The sequence below is a fragment of the Pinus tabuliformis genome, chromosome 3_2 (assembly GCF_031772625.1).
Source record: "Pinus tabuliformis cultivar Carrire ecotype Pingquan chromosome 3_2, CPIR1, whole genome shotgun sequence".
NCBI classification, from domain to species: Eukaryota; Viridiplantae; Streptophyta; class Pinopsida; order Pinales; family Pinaceae; genus Pinus; species Pinus tabuliformis.
Genome location: NC_142302.1, coordinates 1,279,641,002 through 1,279,662,892, shown reverse-complemented (window position 1 = coordinate 1,279,662,892; position 21,891 = coordinate 1,279,641,002). Strand labels below are relative to the sequence as shown.

Here is a 21,891-nt window from a genome sequence, read left to right as displayed (position 1 = left end):
GTGGATGGCGATAAACCTGCCACGTATCATGCCAAAAGAACAAATAAAGTCAACTTTTGGGGATAAAAGGTGGAAGTACCTTCCTTTGTGGAGAGTCACTGATGAAAGATGAAACAAACAACTCCATAGAGCTTTACATGCAGTTGGCTATTACCTAAATCCAAGATGTGTAATTTCAATTTTCAAGGTTTATAAGTTTTGTTATTAATTAGAAAAACTTTTCCAAATATTCAAAATCAATTGATGAATATTTTTTGTTTTATGAACTTTGAAGGTACTATTACATTAAAGATTTTGAGGTAGATAGGGGAGGTAAAAGAGGGATACAGATGCATTTAGTGCATGGTCCTAGATCCTAGGATTCAAGATGAGAGACAAAGCAAGCCCTTGAATTCCAATGAGTGTACGGTGGATCCACTGGGTGTAACGACCTATCTATAAATATAGAGAACGCAAGAATAATAGGAGGCATACAATGCATGCATATGATAGCTACATATGCATGTGTCGTATACCCCGCACTAGTATTTATATACTAAATTAACTATAAGTAGTAAATATCATGACACTTCTTCGAATAGAGGTTCTACTTATCCATCAACACCCATATTGCTTAATGTATCATGATTAATGGATAAAAACTAAAAGAGGGCTATATAAATTATATATTTCAGATTATTAATAAAAATTATATTAATAAATTAATAAAATGATTAAAAAAATATAGGAAGATGTTTGTTGTGATGAATGGAATGCAAATCAGTGGAGCAGAAATGCTAAATGAAAACAGATAATTGAGCAAGTGTTTGACAAAAAAATTTTGGATGAAAGTAGAAGAGAGTGCTATTTAGTGAGTCTCTTGTGAGAGTGTTTTGGATGGTGGATGGTGATAAACCTGCCACGTATCATGCCAAAAGAACAAATAAAGTCAACTTTTGGGGATAAAAGGTGGAAGTACCTTCCTTTGTGGAGAGTCATTGATGAAAGATGAAACAAACAACTCCATAGAGCTTTACATGCAGTTGGCTATTACCTAAATCCAAGATGTGTAATTTCAATTTTCAAGGTTTATAAGTTTTGTTATTAATTAGAAAAACTTTTCCAAATATTCAAAATCAATTGATGAATATTTTTTGTTTTATGAACTTTGAAGGTACTATTACATTAAAGATTTTGAGGTAGATGGGGGAGGTAAAAGAGGGATACAGATGCATTTAGTGCATGGTCCTAGATCCTAGGATTCAAGATGAGAGACAGCAAGCCCTTGAATTCCAATGAGTGTACGGTGGATCCACTGGGTGTAACGACCTATCTATAAATATAGAGAATGCAAGAATAATAGCAGGCATATAATGCATGCATATGATAGCTACATATGCATGTGTCGCATACCCTGCACTAGTATTTATATACTAAATTAACTATAAGTAGTAAATATCATGACACTTCTTCGAATAGAGGTTCTACTTATCCATCAACACCCATATTGCGTAATGTATCATGATTAATGGATAAAAACTAAAAGAGGGCTATATAAATTATATATTTCAAATTATTAATAAAAATTATATTAATAAATTAATAAAATGATTAAAAAATATATATAAGAAATTAATTAAAAGGGTACTTAGTATAATGTTATAATCTTAATATTAAAAAGCACTTTATAAATCATAAAGAAAACTAATGAATTAAATTATAAATGAAATAAACATATACGTGACCATAACAGAGATATGTGATACGTGACATGGGAGGTGTCACCAGAAGGCTGAGTGGTGGTCTATTGGTGGAAGAGCGGCCACCGCCAAGAAATCAGATAAAACCTCGCATTGATAGCACCGATACCTCTAGGGGGAGGAAGAGTATGATACTATAGCATGTCGGATCGGGCAGGGTTCGAGGAAGGAGCAACAAAGAGGTCTAGATCTAGCCAAGGAGGGCTTGATTAGTAAATCAGATCCAGTTGCTGAGCAGGTGATTCCTTAGTTAGACCATTACCTTTGCTACGGGAGCCCAAGAGTTAAAGTAGCAAGAGGATCAAAAGGTTAGCAAGGTGCAATCAGATACTTGAGAGACAATGCAGAGCCAGTTGCAGAGCAAGCAAGGCGTAGTCAGACATTCGAGAGACAGTTGTAGAGCCAGTTGCAGTGACTCAATAGATTAGTGAGATCAGAGTAGTGCAGTAGCTTGGTGGACAATGGTAACCAGAGGATTTTCTTCATAGAGATTTCTAGTTGAGGCTGAGTTATTTTCCCATAAGTATGCGTTTTCCAGAGGGGCTAGCATGCAATTGCAGAGGTCGGGTCAGGGTCTCAGAGGGAGGTTGAATTGGTTTGAATGGGCCAAGTAGCTTTCAGGAAATCAGATCAACTAGCAAAAGTGAAGGAATGAATTTATTGGAGGTTTGCTCATTCATGACAACTAGTTGTATCATAGATGTTAGATACTAGCAGTGCAGATCAATTCGGCTACAAAATGTTCCCATAGGTTAGTAGGTCATTGATATACTCACAAAGGCCTTGGGTAGAGCAAAGTTTGTCTACTTTAGAGAGTAGATGGGAGTAGTGGAAAACATCTTCCTCGCTAAGAGGGAGTGTTAGTTTTTGTTTGGGCTAGCGACAAATAGGTGTTCTAGTCTATATGGTGTCTAAGAGGCTAAGAAACACAAGATCTCGAAAACCCAAAAAAAGATTCGTTTGAAAAGTCTTGGAGACACCTCAATTAAATTAATTAAGCCATAATTAAAACATTTCCTAAGCCTAACTTAGGAAAACTAGTTAATTAAAGTGAATTAATTGAGGGAGTTCAATTTTGCTCCAAAGACTTTTGGAAAAGTTAATTGACGGAGCCAAGATGATCTTTAGCCATCAGTTGAGATGTGATCGTGGCCATTGAGACTCCAACAAGAGATTATAAGAGTAGGTCGAAGGGTTTGGAGAAGACACAATTTATTTTTGAGCAGTGTGACTTACCCAGTTGTAGTGATTTAGCAAGGGCGCAGTCGAAGCTAGGGAAGCGTCAAAGGTAGGGGATTAACAGAGATTTGGGAGCAAGATTTCAGAGGAGATTTACTCATTAAGTGTCCGGGAGACAGGAAGAGGAGGCCAAATTATCTATGGAGGAGGTCGTATTTAGCCAGTGCGAGTAGCCAGTTGATAGTGCGAATGGTAGAGGAGCTCGTTCAGTGAGCTAGTGGCCAGGTCTATCATCCGGAGGCAAAGCGAGTGGGCCCAGAGTAGTATAGGAGGTAGGACCACTTGATGTAGGGAGATTCCAGAGGCTCAACGAATTTCCTAGGGTAGCAATGCGTATTTTCAAGAGACAATGCAAATAGCTTGCAGAAGTGCGAGTTGCCCAAAGAGGGCCAGATTGAGTGGCAGAGGGAGATAGTTAGTCTCCAGATTATTTTGCCTAAGGAGATCAATATTTGTCGGAGGTTTGCTAGTGAAAGGAAACCAGCTGTAATTTCTCAAATTGCTGAATAATAATAAAACCCTCATCTACTGCATTGGTTTTCCCTTCAGGGTTTTTTTAGGAACATTTGTCCAAAAATAACGGTGTCATATTTGATGTGTGTGTGCATTATTTTCTTAGTTTCGTATTTTATATTTTGCAACGTATTTTATTTGTGAAGAATTGTAGTGTGAGTTTATTGATATTTACTGTTATTAATTAATAGATGACAAATAAACTACAAAAGTTAGGATATAAATTCCCAGTTACTGCAGTTTATGGAAATTTCACATAGAGCTCCATAGGTCTAACTTGACAATTAACACTTTGTAGTTGTTTCAAGCTAACTTGATCTTCAAACAAAGAATCACATGTGCTCTTTGGAAATCAAGTGGGCAACCACAAGGACAAACACCACTGAGAAATAACTTACACAGATCAAAGATAGAGGCTCCAAGATTTACGTGGTAAGGCCCTCAAAGAGGGAAACATCCTTAAAGCACCAAAAAGGTTGCATTAATCTTTGTTACCCACTAAAAGTAGGGAACCCCTTGGAAAAATATTTTCTCCCCATCGGTCAACCAACCAACCAATAATTTCCCCAGGGATAGTTTTCGAGCTCTCCACCTATAGTTCTTGAAGAAAGGTGGGTCATTTATTAGAACGTACACTAACCATTTTTGTAATCATGTGCTTTCATTTAATGTTTGGGGCATACTAATATGGATCACAGGCCAAGTTGGATGATTGACTGCTCTTGGTTGTACTCGTTCCCATACTTCACCTAGGAGATTAACCTTTTCCCCTAGTCCAATGTAACCTCTTTTGCGGCCCTTTTTCTTCCACTGTTTAGGAAGGGCACTAATAGGAGGCACTAATTGATATATCGTGCCCAAGTTAATGCATATTTACCACATCCCATTTCTCCCTTATTTTCACTTCCATTCATTGGGTTGATTATCATCGGTCATTGGGATTGGCACCCTATATCCACATCTGTAAGTCATAGACTAGATACATTGCCTTAAGAGGTTGTTGCAGTTGAAAGAAAAATAAAAGCATGTTAAGCTACAAATAAAGAAAATGAAAAATGCAAAATACGACTGGGACATATAATAAGCATATAGGCAAAAGCCTAACACAAGCCCTACCCCCCCCATAACCCATCACCCGGTTCATAAGCATTTCATGTTTTATCTAAATAAAGAAACTTAGGAATGTCCCAACCCTAATGAGTGGTAAACTGATACATCTATAAGGGGTATTGGAAGAAACAAAGCAAGGTTGTTACCCAAGCTATGCAAGAAAGAAAAGAAAGTCATTGAAGTAAAAGGCACACCAGAGTGGTGGAAAAAACAGGCCTAAGAAAAAAGTAACTCATGTCTCCACAATTGCTCCCTCTTATCATCATTATACCGAAAATGTTGGACCTCTTTCAGCTGATACCATTATTATGGCTATCTTATTTGAAGTCTTTCCTATTCCATGACTACATTCTTCATATGCATCTATGGATTGATGGGCTTTATCTAGGAAATGTCTCTCCCCTTGGTGATTGGAAGCACCTAATATGGCTAATCATCCCTAATATTGGGTGTGTTATATTCTTTCCACGACTTTACCTATATTAGGTGGGTGGATCTACCTATGGTTTTGTGCATGGGTTTTGCACATGTTTTTCGACATGATGGTTTTCTGCCCATGGGATCTTGTAGATCCAATCAAGGAAACTACTATTATGTTCTAATCTAGGGTTAATGGATTGGGGTTTATGAATGTTTCGACATGTATATATATGTGTAGTAACATAGAAAGGAATATATTGAAAAATCAATTTGGTATTCCCGATTTTGGGATCTGGGGGAAAATCTTTGTGTATTTGTTTTGTGTTTCTCGCCATTGTATATTTTCTGTGTTTTAAGAATCCATTTGTAGGCAATTTTTGTATAAGGTTAAAACGTACATCTGGAATCAGAGTTGTTTCGGCTTCAAGGGGACGCCTTTGCTGATGAGGGGTTTTTCTCGGGCCTGTGGTAGACCTTGTTCAATTTGAGATCTGCGTGATTGATTCTTGCGATGAAAGAAGATGGCGAGCAGTGGAAAGATAGAGATCGAGAAATTTAATGGTCAAAGTTTTGATTTGTGGAAACTCAAGATGGAGGATCTGCTGGTGGATAAAGATCAATGGACCGCGGTAGATCTAGGTACTAAACCAACGATAATGTCAGCGGAAGGTTGGGCGAAGTTGGATCGGAAAGCAAAGAGCACAATATGATTGTGTATCTCAGATTCAGTATTGTTGAATGTATTAGGGGAAGTTATGACGAAGGCTTTGTGGGACTTTATACCAATCTAAGTCTGGTGAACAAATTGTTCCTGCGGGAAAAACTGTATAACCCGAGGATGAAGGATGGAGACTCAGTGACAGAGTATCTGAAAGCATTTAATACTGTGGTAAGCCAGTTGTTATTTGTTGATATAAAATTTTAGATGAAGATAAGTGCATCAGTTTGCTGTGCTCTCTAATAGATTCGTGGGATAGTCTGGTTGTCGCAATAGGTAGCAATACAACTACCTTGAAGTTTGATGAAATAGTCTGATTCTTGTTGTCGAGGAGATGAGACGGAAAAATATGGAGGGCCAGAATGGAGATGCCTTGTCTGTATGAAGACGGTCCCAGAACAGAAACAAAATAAGTCCTTAAGTGGGAGGTCTAAATCTAGAGGGAGATCTAAATCTTCAGGAAAACCTATAAAGGTGTGCTGGAAATGGGGAAAGGAAGGGCACTTCAAAAAGGACTGTAGATCTAAAGCTCTTGAGAAAGGAAAGAGATCTAATGATGCTCCTTTTGTAGGGGCGAAAACCACCTCAGATAAAGGTGGGGATGTGTACTTGGCTTCTTTTTCAAGTACACATGTAGATCATGAGGCATGGTTGATTGACTCACGTGCATCCTTTCACTACACTCCCTGTAGGGAGTGGTTCTGCGAGTATGATAAATATGATGGTGGTGATGTCTTCTTAGGGGATGACAGGAAAGCTGGAATTGTCAGATGCAGAAAAGTGAAGCTGAAGTTGCAAGGTGGAAGGATTAGAACACTTCCGGGTGTTTTACATATTCCTGCATTGGCCAGAAATATGATTTCTGTTAGCAAGATGGATGATGCAGGTGAAAAAACAGTGTTCGAGAAAGATACTTGCAAGATGGTTTGGGGAGCACTGGTATTAATGCAGTGAGTTTGGATTGGAACTCTGTACAAGCTTCTGGGTAGTACTGTTACTGATGGGTGCAACAGTTCTGTTGTCCCTGAAAGTGGAGTAGAAGATCTAGTGGTCTCTGGAGAAAAGACCATGCTATGGCATCAAAGACTTTGACATATTGGCGAGAAGGGGCTTCAAATACTTCATGGTAATGGTATGGTAGAAGGTATGTCTAATTTATTTCTGGATTTCGATTTCTGTTAACATTGTGTATATGGGAAACAAAATCGGGTGAGTTTCCCCTCTAGTGCTAAGAGGGCGAAAGGGATATTAGAGCTTATGCCCAATGATGTGTTTGACCCTGTGGCGGTTCCATCACTAGGTAAGTCTTTGTACTATGTATCATATATAGATGACTTCTAAAGGAATATGTGGATATATTTCCTTAGGAAGAAATCTAATGTCTTTGACAGGTTTAAAGAATTTAAGGCTCTGTTGGAAAACCAGACAGATAAGAAGATAAAGGTGTTGAGGACAGATAATAGTGGAGAGTTTTGCAAGAAGGAATTTGAAGAGTTCTATAATAAGTGTGGTATAGCACGACAAAAGACTACTCCATACACACCTCAGGAAACGAAGCTGCAGAAAGAATGAACATGATGTTGATGGAAAAGGCAAGAAGCATGCTCAGTGGTGCCAGGTTAGGACAGGAATTTTGGGTAGAGGCGGTTGAGATTGCATGTTACCTGGTTAATAAATCACCTTCATCAGCATTGGAGCATAAGTCTCCACATGAGGTATGGACCGGTAAGAAACCCTCTCTTTCACATCCGAGGGTATTTGGCTATGATGCATATGTACATGTTCCAAAGGAGAAAAAAACCAAGTTGGATAGTAAATCTGAAAGGTGCATCTTTATTGGGTATAAGGATGGTTTAAAAGGTTATAAGCTTTGGATATCAGAAATAAGGAATGTTGTGTACAACCGTGATGTGGTGTTTAGAGAGGTGAAAGATGTTATTAAACATGAAGTCCTACCGAAGGAATCTAAGAAGATAGAGTTTGAGCTAAAGGAGGAAGAATCAGACTCTACAATAGAAGATGAATCAAAAGATGAAGAGCCACAAAATCCAGTTGTGAGAAGATCAGTTCGAGAAAGAAGGCAGTCAGAAAGGTATAGTCCATCTGCTTTCTGTTCAAATTTTGCTTTATCTATTACTGATGATGATCCTAGACCTGTCAAGGAGGCAGTAGCAGAGAATGGCAAACTCTGGAAAGAGGCCATGGTTGATGAAATGGCATCTTTGGACAAAAATGAGGCTTGGGATTTGGTGGAGTTGCTGACTGAAAGGAAACCCATTGGAAACAAATGGGTGATTAAGAAGAAGATGAATGCAAAAGGCAAGGTGGAGAAATATAAAGCTCGGTTGGTAGAAAAAAGTTATTCCTAGGTGTTGGGAATTAATTTTGGTGATATTTTTTCTCGTGTTGCCAAGGTAGCTTTTATTAGATTACTTTTGTTTGTTGCCGCTGCTTTTGATTTTGAGGTAGAATAGATGGATGTGAAGACAACATTTTTTCACGAGGATCTGCAAGAAGAGATCTACATGAAGCAACCTGTAGGCTTTGTGGTGAAGGGAAAGAAAGAACTGGTATGCAGGTTAAAAAAATCTCTGTATGGATTAAAACAATCACCAAAGATGTGGTATCAGAAATTTGATACATTTATACGGGGACTTGGCTTCACCAAAAGCAAAGCAAATCACTTTGTGTATTTTAAATTAATTGGTGACCGTGTTATTTATCTGATCTTGTATGTGGATGATATGTTGCTGATTGGAAATGACAAATAAATTATCCAGGAATTGAAGACCCGATTGCCCTCCAAATTTGACATGAAAGATCTTGGTGCTGCAAACTATATTTTGGGCATTGAAATTAAACGAGATCGGGCAAAGAGGAAGCTTTGGTTAAACCAGAGGAAGTATGTCAAGACAATACTATAGAGGTTTAATATGCAGGATAGTAAAACAGTGAAGGTTCCTATTCCTGTAGATGTAAAGTTATTTGCTGAACAATGTCCCAAGACACAAGAAGAGAAAGATGACATATCCCGTGTTCCATACGCAAGTGCAGTGGGTAGCCTGATGTATGCAATGGTCTGTACTAGACTAGACATTGCACATGCAGTGGGAGTATTGAGCAGGTTTATGTCAAAACCAGGGAAGGAGCATTGGACAACAATGAAGCGGGTTTTCAGGTATTTGCATGGCACTAGTGATTATGGTCTATGCTACCAAGGAAGACCAGAATTGGATAGAGTTTTGGACATCCGTGGCTTTGTTGATGCAATCTAGGCTGGAGATCTGGATAAGAGAAGATCTACAAGTGGGTATGTGTTTTAACCTATTTGGAGGTGCTATCAGTGGGATGAGCAAGAGACAGTTTGTAGTGGCACTTTCAATTACAGAGGCAGAATACATGGAAGTCACTCATGCAAGCAAGGTAGTAGTTTGTTTGCGAAGATTGTGTTCAAGTATGGGGTTAGTACAACGAGCTATAAGGATAAATTGTGACAACCAAAGTGCAATTTTCTTGGCAAAGAACCCTGCTTATCATCCAAAGACAAAGCACATTGATGTTCAATATCACTTTATGAGGGGTATGGTTGAGGACAAAAAGGTGTTGCTGGTGAAGGTGGACACTTTGAAGAATGCTGTAGATACATTGACAAAGTCTGTGAACACTGAGAAGTTTTCTTGGTGTAGAGAAACAATGGGTGTTGTAGGGTTGGACCAATGACTAAGCTCTTTTGTGACCCCCTGTGTGGAAAGAAAACAAGCGGGAGAATGTTGGGTATGTGTTATATTCTTTCCACGACTAGCCTCACGTGGGAAGCGAGGGGGTATTGGGGGGGGGGGGGGGGCGTAATCGCCCCTTTGTTGCATCGGGCGCAGCGGTCGTTCACAGGGGGTGGTAACCCCCCTGCCGGGGTGCGGGGCAATACCTTGAGATTTTTTTTGGGACCCTATATTAGGTGGGCAAACCTACCTATGGTATTGTGCACGGGTTTTGCACATGGTTTTGGGCATGATGGTTTGCCCATGGTATCTTGTAGATCCGGTCAAGGGAACTACGGTTATAATACAGGGTAAACGGATTGGGGTTTATGAATGCTTCAACATGTATATATGTGTGTTGTCACATTGAAAGGAATATAATGAAAAATCAATCTGGTAGTCCCAGTTTTGAGATCTAGGGGAAAATCCCTGTGTATTTGTTTTGTGTTTCTCGCCATTTTATTTTTTATATGTTTTAAGAATTCATTTGTAGGTAATTTCTGTATAGGGTTAAAACCTACATAACACAAGTGTGTTAACTTGCCTACAAATTTTTAACTAGAAAGATATTTGAAAGCAAGGTTTGTGTGAAGTATTTTTGTGTCCCTAGCATTGAATATGGTGCACTATTATACTTTAATGGTTTCTGTCCTTAATGATGTTGATCTCACCTGATCTTGAGGGTATATTTCATGTGGTTTCATACAGATACATTGGATGTCCCTTGAGGGTTGGCTTGACACTTTTCCATTGTGAGAACATTTGTGACTTTACGTCTACCCCAGATGTGAGAACATTTGTAACTTTGCAACAACAATAGGGCCCTTTTTGAGATGAACTATGGGCCTTGAGGGTCCTCCACATGGTTGTATATCCTTTCCTTCACCTCCAAATGTTGAAATGTTGAGCCAAGAATCTAGGATGTTGGCTTGATTGGTGATGTACCTAGAGGATCCAAGATGCCCCCAGGCTGGTGTTATACTTACTTGATGGGCATTGCTTTGTTCCATAGCATAGACGAGGATGGAGATTACATGAGATGCTTTGGGAGGGTTGTCACACTTACTTTTGGGACTAATATTGTGCCCTAGGGCTACCACGTCACCCATGCATGTTCGAGGAGGATGACACAATCCTTCTTGATCATGGCATATTTGTTAAGGAGGTTTTACTTGGAGATGCACCCATGCATTTTGATGATGTCAATCGGAGTGAGGAGCACACTTGGATCCACTCTGTCACTTGCTTGATGGAGATGCCCATTTATGGAGGATGACATCGAATTTTTCCTCCCACACTTGTGGACGATTTATGATATTTTATTGTGATTTATCTATTTGTAAAGCTATCTTTAGGTCGGCTTGTGACTTATGAATTTTTCTGAGTGCTTTAAGCAAACATTTTAGGTTTTTCATTGCAAATTAAGGAAAAGTGAAATGGGCGCCCTCATATAAATAGAGGCAAGTCACTTTCCTTAGGATCATCATTACACACACTCATTTCTCTTCTCTTGAGAGAGTGCACATAAGTGTTTTCTCTTGTTTTCTTGGACCCAATGGCTGAGTAGAGTGCGAATTGTGTAGGGGAGGATATTTATTGCATAGAGAGACTATCTTGTGGGTTGATGAAGTGATTTTTGCTTGCATGCAATTTCTGAAATTAGGGTTTATCTTGTGCTATATTTAAAAGTGCAATATTTTTTATGAACTTTTGTTTCTACATATTAATGTAAAAGTTGTCATTGAAGAACCCAACAACCCATCACCATTACAACTTCTTCATAAGAATTTGTAATTGAAGCTATATCTCACATTCATAAGGTGTTGCATGTATCTTGCCTTAAATAGTTTGTGGGACAAATTATGCTAGTGTAAACAGAACTTTTGGAATTAGATGAAGGGAGGTTGATTCTTGAATTAGAAACAGTTATGGATCAGTGATTCTCTATCTCTTCAGAATAAAACCATTATGAGTACCTAATCAAGTGGAAGAATATGCTTCTAGAAGAAGCTACAGGGGAAAATGAATAGTTCATGAAGAAATGCCCTCAATTACAAGCTTTGAGGGCAAAGAGGGGGCTATGTTAAGGCTCTTGCAGATTAAGCCCCTAATAAGCATTCATTATTAGTTTATTTATTATATTAGGAGGTCAGTTAGAAGTAGAACCTTTCATTGTACCCTTGGTCTCCTATATATATATATATATATATCAAGGAGAGCTATTTCGAGGGTCATCAAATCTTGTCTTATACATTGTATTCATTGTTAAAGACAGATTCCCCTTCAAAGTGGACTGCAATTATTGGTTGGGTTTTTTATCATTTTTAAGGCACATTGTTAATAACAAAAAAAGCAGCAGGAGCTCATATTCATGTTTATTTTATCAACCTGTATCTTCCATGGAAAGTTTTAATGGCTAGAGATGTGCTGTACTGATGTGCTTTACTTATCCTGAGTTTTAGTCTTGCCCCCATCAATAGGAAATTTTCAATATTTGTGAGTAGGGAGTAATATGTCTCCTTTAGTTTTATTTACAGGTAAGGCATGCCCAAATCCTGGAAAATGGTCAGGTTGAGACAAAACGGCTAGCAAAGCATCGTGGGCGTACTCATAAACTTGCAATAGAGCCTGGAAGTCCCCATGTCTTTTACAGCTGTGGTGAAGATGGAGCTGTCCAGCATGTAAGTTCCATTCCTTCTTTTGTACTTGATTGTAGATGCCATTTAGTGATTTGAAGCTGCTGTATAAAAGGCTGAGCACCGTTTGCATATTAAAATATAAATGCAAGTCTCCCTCATATTTGTGTTTGAAATAAAAAATTCACAAGTCAACATGGTCATTGCTACTTATTTCTGCAGTTTGATTTGCGAAGCCATACTGCAACCAAGGTTTTAACTTGCCATACCTTTGTGGGGAACAAGTCACAGTCCATCGAACACGTGCGACTAAATGCAATAGTGATAGATCCGAGAAATCCATATTATTTTGCAATTGGTGGCTCTGATGAATATGCTCGTGTTTATGACATCAGAAGCTATCATCAGGATTCTTCGACAAATCAAGATTGCCCTGTAGATTTCTTCTCACCTCAACATCTGATTGACAATGACCATGTTCACATTACTGGTCTAGCTTATTCTAACCAAGGGGAGTTACTTGTCTCTTACAATGATGAACTTATTTATTTGTTTCAGAAGGAAATGAGTCTGGGCCCAAACCCAAAGTCAGTGTCAGTTGAGGCGAGGAATGAATTAGAAGCCCCACAGGTTTATAAGGGACATCGAAATGCACAGACTGTGAAGGGTGTAAATTTCTTTGGCCCTAACACAGAGTATGTAGTTAGTGGGTCTGATTGTGGTCGGATATTCATCTGGAAGAAGAAGGGGGGCGAGCTGGTACATTTGATGAAAGGTGACCAACATGTGGTTAACTGTCTGGAGCCTCATCCCTATACAACTATACTTGCTACAAGTGGGATTGAGAAAAATGTAAAAATATGGGCCCCTACTGCAGAGCAATTGATTTCACTCCCAGATAATGTTGAAGAGGTACGTTAGTATGGACCTTTACCTTATAAACGTATGAATAGTAAGTTACGAATCTTCGGATGATCTGTTTGTGCACTGGAATGACTCAAAATACTTTGTTTTGGATGAATTTTAGTGTAGGAGCAATTGACATGATTGCCTTTTGCAGATAATGGAAGCCAACAAGCAGGGCAGAGAGGATCGCTCACGTATCAGTCTTACACCAGATGTAATTATGCGCGTGTTAAGATTACAAAGACGGCAATATCAACCAAATGTTGAGAGTAGGTATTCAAGAGCAGATTTTGAAGGCGAGGATGATGATGTGGATGAGTATGTTCTTTTGGAACCATTGCATCGTGATGACTCGTCCGATGATGATGGTAATTTGAATTCTCAAGAGTGTATAATTAGTTGAAATTCTATCCTTTGGCGTCTAGAGAGGGGCAGTTTAATTAGCCACTTATATTTGAAAATATTAGGTATTTTTAATTTTCGACTCAGAAAACATGGGAATTCTGTTCCATGAGAAGATTGATATTGTGCAATAGTGTGCAAGAATTTTTGTGCACAGGAGGGTTTCAGCTGCTGGATCTCGCAGCTGGAAGAATTGTTTTGGTTCATCTTGTGTGTTCAAGAGTTATGTTTCAATAATTTCTGAGGATTTGTTTCTAGCAATAGTTTTAGAAAGAATTCTTCCTGTCAAATTTGTAGGGCAGTCCTAACAGATTTATTTTTGTAGTTGTCAAGGTGTTGGGTTATTTATTTCAATGCATTTACAGGAATGTTGCTTGTGCTATTTATGTGCTAGACCTTGAGATTTGAGTTGGTTGTAACTTATATATATTTCTAAATTTCTTCAGATAATAAAAAGTTGAAGTTGGAGAATGACAATGACTGATCTTCAATGAGCTTTCTGTGGCATTGCTAGTTTCTGTGTAATCAAAATTTTCGTTTTTAGCTTTTATATCCAAGGTGAGTATTTTGCTTATAATTCTGTATCTACACCCAACTCTGTTCAACTTTTTTGGCAGAATTCTCTGCTTTTTAATGGTTTTGTTAATGCTTTGCACAAAAACCTTTATGGGTTGGAGCTGGTTTAATTCTTGTTTTGCTTGGCCAATTCCTCGTTGTGCCAGACTTCTTGCATGTAACTTATGTTATACCCTTGTCGTTCCAACACGTCAATATCAATGCCAAATATTTGGTGCCAACTCTCTAGTGCAGTGATAACTCATCATTGCCACATCACACCCTATCAGAGTACCATAACAACATTGCATCAGGCTTTTAGTATTTGTTGCACTAGAATTAGCCGTCATATTGAATTCCAATTCCTCATTATGTCAAACTTCTTTCATGTTACTTATGTTATACCTTTGTTATTCCAACACGTTAATATCAATGCCAAATATTTGGTGCCAACTCATTAGTGCAATGGTAACTCATCATCGCCACATCACACCCGTGATAACTCATTATTGCCACATCACACCCTATCAGAGTACCATAACAACATTGCATCAGGCTTTCTATAGTATTTGTTGCGCTAGAATTAGCCTTCATATTGAATGCCAATTCCTCATTATGTCAAACTTCTTGCATGTAACTTATGTTATACCTTTGTAATTCTAACACGTTAATATCAATGCCAAATATTTGGTGTCAACTCATTAGTGCAATGATAAGTCATCACCACGTCACACCCTAGCAGCCCATAATGATTTCGTTACCTTTATACCTTTGTTATTCTAACACGTTAATATCAATGCCAAATATTTGGTGTCAACTCATTAGTGCAATGATAAGTCATCACCACATCACACCCTAGCAGCCCATAATGATTTCGTTACCTTTATATCTCTGCAAGGTCAGCTCTTGCTGTGCGACTTGAATGTACATTGCTCTCTTTACAACTGCATGATCTTCACCTCAATTTTGTACTAGTTTCTTGTAACGTCTGTATTGACAATACACTACATCAATGAAGCAATTCTCGATGTCTTATTGCACATTCTTTTCTGATGACTGTTCGTTGATTTAATGGTTGAATAGTAGTCTCATGTCTGCACAGGTCGGTTTAATCCGTTTGTTCTTAAATTGGACTAAGTTATTTGAAAATTACAGTTGTTCATTGTCACCATTTTATTATTATGCCATGCATTCTGGAAGTTAATTTTGTTCCAGCGACTACTCACTTCATTCATTACTCGAAACATTCGTGCTTCTTCGACCACATTATTTTACGATAGCCTTCATTGCTGTCACTTGGACACGTTGTTCCCTTGCCATAGCATGAACCATTCGCTGCGCCCCATTAATCCTTTATAGTAGGCACTTCCTTCCAATATCATTAACAGTGTTCCGTGAGATTTCATTCATGGGGATATTTGTATGCATTTCACTCGTGGACGAAAAATTAAGAAATTTCAGTAGTATGCAACTTCATTTTGTGAGGATTGTTCAATTGATTTAATTGTTGAATAATAGGCTCATGTTCGCATAGAGAGGTTTAAAATATTTGTTCTTAATTGGACTAATTAATTCAAAAACTTGCAGTTGTTCATTGGTACCGTTTTATTGTGAGAGTATTGTATATCTAAGAATTGATTAACTTTGTTACAACTGCTTTCTACACTTCATTCATTACTTGAAACATGTGTGTGCTTCTACTATCACATTTCTTGCTTATCTTATGATAGTCTTAATTTGTACCACTATGACGTGTTGTTCCCTTGCTATAACATGACCCATTCACTGCAACCCGTTGATCCCTTATAGTGGGCGCTTCATTCCACTTTTATGAACAATGGTGAACTCACTTGACTTTGCATGAGATATAATTTGTGGGGAAATTTAAATTGCTAGTTAATGTTTGAACAATAACATAAAAACCCATCGCCATTACACTCTATTTTCCTTCATGGCAAGTTGAGGTGTTCCAGGGACTACTCTTAAACTTGAGATTGTGCAAAATGCTAAAATAAAATAAGGGAAAAACATTTTCTAGAGTGTGGTAACCAAAAGCTTTGATACCATTCTATAACATTCGCTTTGATGTGTAAAGTAGTTGACCTAGCTCCATGGTTTTTGATTAAACCCTAGTTGCGATTCAACTATGATCATGCTGTACAGTCATGGCATCCTCTGCTATAGAGGGAGGAGGTCCTTCGATTCCAGATTCAGAGATGATCACTTGGACAAACTTGTTAAACAAGCCTCTCCCCATTTTGTGAAGAAAATTGATGATTTACTAGTTATCCCCCTCCCTCCAAATTCTTTTTTAGATGGCTATCACATTGGTGAACAAGGGATTGATTGGGCGGTTTATAGGCTTATGCTCATCCCTAAAAGTCATGGTAAAATGGGTTCAAAAACACTGGGAACCCTTAGTCTAGGGAAAGATTTTCTTCCACTTTTATGGAAGAGGCTACTTTGCGTTTCTCTTTTAGTTCAAAGAGTATTGAGATTTGATCTTCAATACTGGACCTTACTTTCATGGAGCACAAGCTATGTATTTGAATTGTTGGACACCATATTTCAATACCATGAATGATATTGCTTTAACTTTTCTGGTTTGATTTTGTCTTTCTCACTTTCCTATACATTGTTGGAATGAGCAAATCTTGAAATTTATTGGCAACGACCTAGGAAGCTATATAGATTATGCAATATCCAAGGATTAGATTTGTTGTGCTCGAGTTTGTTGAAGTAGACTTGGAAAAGGGTTTACCAGAAGCAATCCAGCTAACCATGGGGGATTGGAAGCATATCTAGCAAGTAGATTACGAGCAACTTCCTTTTAAATGTCGACATTGTCATGAGTACAAACACTTTGCTAGGTTGTGGCCTAAACTAGCTCCCTTAGAGAAGGAAGCCCTAGTGAGTCCATACCAGTCGCAAACAACGAAGAGAAGAGGAGGAAGAAGAGAAGAGGAGGAATATGAAGATTGATGAAGTGAAAGCTCCCTTAACATCTTAGGAGAAAAATCCCCACCAAAGTCCCCAACAAAATCCCAATGTAGCAAATCTAGAACCTTATGATCCTCCTCCCAGTTCTGCACTTGAAGAAGCAACTGAAACAAAGGTAATCTCCGAAGGAACAACCTTGAGAAGAAATTAGGGCTCAAGTGAACCTGTATTAACTTAGATCCACAAGAATCTTGGGCTCTCAAGAATTTGGATGACTCCTAGCTTCCTTCAAACCCATAAAGCCCTTCATCCTGAAGTTTTCAGGTTGTTGACACCCCCTCTTATGTAGTGGTAGTCTCAACCTCATCCTCCCTTCCTTGTGGCATCTACTCCTTAATTCCTCTCTCAAAAGCACTAAGAAGTCTTCGATCATTCTCGGACTTTGGGGAAGACTAAACCACAGATAAATCCAAGCATAGAGTATGTCCCTCCAATAAAGAATTCAAAGAGCATTTTGCGAAGAAGGGTAAAGGTCTAGACATATGGAGTGTACTTAAGAGTTTTGGTTATAACAGTATATCAAGAACTAAGAGTAGCAAAACCTCCTCACAACGGGGGCCTTGTAAATCCTTAAAGCAATGATGAAACTCACCTCTTGGAGTTGGATTAGGCTTTAAATCAAAACAAAGATTCTTGAGAAATCTAGTCGGGAGTGAGAAGGCAATGATCCTACTCATCTAGGAGACAAAATTAAGCACCAAGGCAACAATTGATCCCGATGCAAATGTTTGGAAAAATAGTTTAGGGACAACTATTGATTCTAGAGACGCCTCAGGAGGTATTTGCATAATGTGGAACTCAACCTTGTTCACCATGGAGGAAGCCATCCAAAGTCACCATTAATTACTTACTTCCTTGAGGCGCATTCATATAGGTGAGCTATATATCATTATTAATATCTATATCCCTGCCAATTCTAGGGAAAAGTACGTGTTGGGAATCTCTGAGCAACATCCAAAATCTAGATCCCATTGATAGAAGAATTGTTGCGGGGAGGCGGGGCAAGAGGGTCAACACAATTCTGGGTCTATCAGAGAAAAGCGAGGGACTAAGAATTCAAGATGCCTTTGGTAAACACTTGGAGGATCTTATCATTTCATGGGATATACTTTGGAAAATATACTTAGTCTAACAAATAATTGGTCAAGAGCATATCATAGCTAGAGTTGATAGATTCCTCATCCATCACTCCCTCCTAATTAATTCTATGTTTGTTTTCTCAGTAATAATCCCTTGGTCAACCTCTAACCATCATTCTATTAGTCTCAAAATGAAGGATTCCCAAAACCTTTGATCCATTCCCTTCAAGTTTAACTCTCTTTGGCTTCAAGAAAAGGAAGTGATGGAAGCGTTAAAACAAGCTTGGAACTCCAGGGTTAAAAGGTTTAGCAACATTCATTTCAAAGAAAAAAATGAAGCTTGTCAAATCAAATCATAAATCTTGGGCGATAAATCGTTACATCTCCTTTGAACAAGAAATGGCATTGTGTAAAGAAAATTTGGAAGTTATTTAATATCAACTAGAAAAAGATCAAGTTTCTCCTCAACTTCTTTAGCAAGAAAAATAAGCATATCAAAGCCTCTATATTTATATACGCTATTTCAAGCATGAAATGCTAGGGATCCATTTATATCTCCCTCTGCTCGAAGAGCTTCTTATGTCTGCTTGTATCAACAAGCCATTCGAAAAAATCAAATTAGTGGAAGGCAAAATTGAAGAAGTTTATTGCTTGCAACAAGGGATAAAAATACCTCGTACTTCCATAAGCAAGCAAAAGCTCATCAATAGAAAATTAATATTGTTTCCATCAAATCTTCAGAGGGTCAAACTATAAGTATTTTCTTAGAAATTTAATAGGTAGAGATGCATTGTTTTGAGGATGTACTCATCTCCTCCATATATATACCTAGAATAGACAATAGGGTGCTTGAGCATATCCCACGCTTAATAACATTTGAAGATAACACTATACGCATGAGGGAAATTGAGGAAAAGGAAGTCAGAGTAGTAATTTGGAGTCTTGATTTGGACGAAAGTGTTAGACTAGATGGTTTCACCATCAAATTCTAAAGAGCATGTTGGCACCTAGTAAAATTTGATCTAATCATAATGCCAAAGTATGTTCACATATCTTGTAGAATGGGAGCAACCATATGTCTTATTTTCTTGGCTCTAATACCCCAAGAATTTAGTAACCCATCTTTCTCAACTTCGGCCTATATCTTTATGTAATGTCTTCTACAAGATCCCGATCTATTTTTGTATGATTAGTTTTGTTGTGCTAATAACAATTACAGATTTGTAAATATGTGCTTGCTTATTGCTCCTTGTGCTAAGGTTTCATTAGCTGTTCGTGCATACAATCAGGAAGATTTCTTTAAGTTTTTAAAAGACATTCATGAGCAAAATAGTTTCAGAAACAAATACTGAGCAACAAACATGTACAATGCAGCAAACCATCAAAGAGACACATTAACACAATGTTTTGATGAAAGAGTTCACCCCTCTTGGGCTACATCTCCTTGGTCTAACTTCCATGGCTTGGGCTTCTGTATTATCTCAATATGAAAAAAATGCTATTTACAAAGCTTTATGGCTCCTGATACCTGCACCAATGTGTTCAGAATATCCAAATTAGCCAAGAATATCTCTTTCTGAGCTTAATTTGATCGAAAAATGCACAAGATATGCTTTATTCAATTTTTTCCTAAGAAACCCTGCTAAAACTGGAGAAGACTCCAGTTAGCACCGCCAAAACTGGCAGTCCCGCCGAATTTGGCGTGCCTCCGAATCTGCGACCAACCTTAACAACGGTTTAATTAATGCTAAGCATGATTAGGGGCGCTAATTGCGTTTAGTCGTTTGTGCTGGCCCTTGGTTTTTGAAGCGTGGTTGTATGGAGAGGGCGCTGGCTCGTAGCACTGACTTTCTCTTCTCCCGCCGTCGAAATACACTGTTGCATTAAATAAATGTGCTGGGGCCTCCATTTAAAAGTGTCCGCCGTGGTTCAATGGTAATGCATTTGAGTTGGGAGGGGGAGGTCGCGGGTTCGACCTGCCCTCCACCCATCCCATAATAATTTTTCCACCAAATGATATATGTGAAACCCTTTGAATATAGTTTGGAACCTTGGATTTTAATATAATTCAGAACTTTGGATAAATACATATGCGGATTTGGAAACGATATATATATATATATATATATATATATATATAAAATACAATTTCCACACAATATTAACCATGAACCATAATTCCACCTTGTGGGACATTGGGCAATTTCACCTTCACACAACCAAATTGACGAATCCTGAAGTGACACTTGTAATAACCTCATTGGGCAAAAACTGAAGAATATTCCCATCATACTGACTGCACTGTGTCATCTTTCTATCCTGTTCTGCAATTTTTTTTCGCTGTTTAGGAAACAAACAACAGGCATTTTTTCCTTTATCCGGACTCGGTTTTTAGTGAAATGAATTGCATTGCGATCGTCTTGACGAGATGGACGCAATCGTATATGTTTCGAGACAACCCGAGAACTTTGAATTTTGCGCTGAACACTGAGCACTTGATCATTCTTACCTACTAGAAACATTTTGGACCCCAAAAGATCACCATTATCTGACAAGTAGATGAGGGTACAACCCCCTCACCTTTCCAAGCTTGATCTAATTGAATTTTGACGAATTTGTTTCCTTGAGCTCTTCTATAAAGAAATCAACATTTACTTGCCTTTAGGACCCCGTTCTTTTGTCACGGATAGCGTCTTGTTGAAACTGATTCAAAAATTCTGTAGGAATGCATTCAGAATGTGAAATTTGAACATTCTCTCCTTGTTCAACAACTTGAAGCCTCTTTTTGCAAAATTGACACCAACTTGCACCGTCGACTTGAAACCTGTGATTGAGATAATATTTATATTTGTCTTTGCCCTTTTTAAGCTGATATTATACTGTTTGTTGCACCATTTTCAATCATTCATAGAAACTCGTGGTTTTTTCCATGTCGCCATCAAAAGAAATATCCTTCTTACCAAGACGAGATAACAAAATATAATGTAAATGATGACAAATTTCACTATTTGGTTTACATGACTCAACCTTGATTGTACATCTTGAAAGTATGAAATTTTCTTAACATAGTTTTCATGTAAAACATAATGACGCATGAATACAACAGTTACATAACCAATAGGCCTAAAAGGCATAACTATAAACTTGTTGCTTATACCTCTTTTGTACCTTGAAAACAAGTGAAATTTTTGACAAGTGTCCAATCAAAGAAAGTGCATGGATCGTTGCAACTTAATCTTTACACCATGGAAATCTTCTGAATAAAATAAGATGGTGAAGTTGCTTGCATAAACCTGAAACTCAAATGAATCTTTCAAATTTGAAAGAGCATAAAAAAGAATTGAACTAATCTTTTGGTTTGAAGCAACACATGCTTCTTGTTGTTTGCCTTCCCATTGGAAGACTTTGCACACACGTGACAATGCATGCGAAGGTGATTCGAAAGAAGAAATGTCAACAACTCTCTTCCTACATTGCGTTGCTCCCAACAAACCTCTTATTAAAATGACGATCTTGGGCGTTGACCAATCAACAATGGTATCCAATTTGGAGAGGTTTGCCTTCAACTTATCTCCTCCAATATCATGGCTCAAATGCATCAAAGAAGTAAAACCCAACTTGTACTTTGATATGTTCAAAACATCGAACAATTTTCTTTCATAGATCACATGTGCATAAGAAAACATTCTAAACATGTTTATGCCACTCAAGTGGACAATTTCTTCAAGGAAGGACTATTTTTTGCTATAATTCAAATATATATACGTAATAGAAGTGCTACAAAGAACAAACAACATTAAAATCCATACAAACCAT

General features: G+C 38.0%; 1 protein-coding gene across 4 annotated transcripts in view; it reads left to right on the top strand.

The window, feature by feature from the left end:
- LOC149185415 (uncharacterized) overlaps positions 1-13,702 on the top strand; it is a 48,338-nt gene extending 34,636 nt beyond the window's left edge. Inside the window, exons 3-6 of one of the 4 annotated variants that reach the window (XM_089417934.1) lie at positions 12,023-12,178; positions 12,356-12,568; positions 12,692-13,045; positions 13,194-13,702. In XM_089417934.1, the coding sequence (XP_089274060.1) occupies positions 12,023-12,178; positions 12,356-12,568; positions 12,692-13,045; positions 13,194-13,442 (972 nt within the window). In that variant the 3' untranslated portion in view covers positions 13,443-13,702. Of the gene's footprint in view, positions 1-12,022; positions 12,179-12,355; positions 13,046-13,193 lie in introns of all 4 variants that reach the window. The other 3 variants (XM_089417935.1, XM_089417932.1, XM_089417933.1) reach the window with 3 other exon arrangements.
- Positions 13,703-21,891: the final 8,189 nt, after the last annotated feature.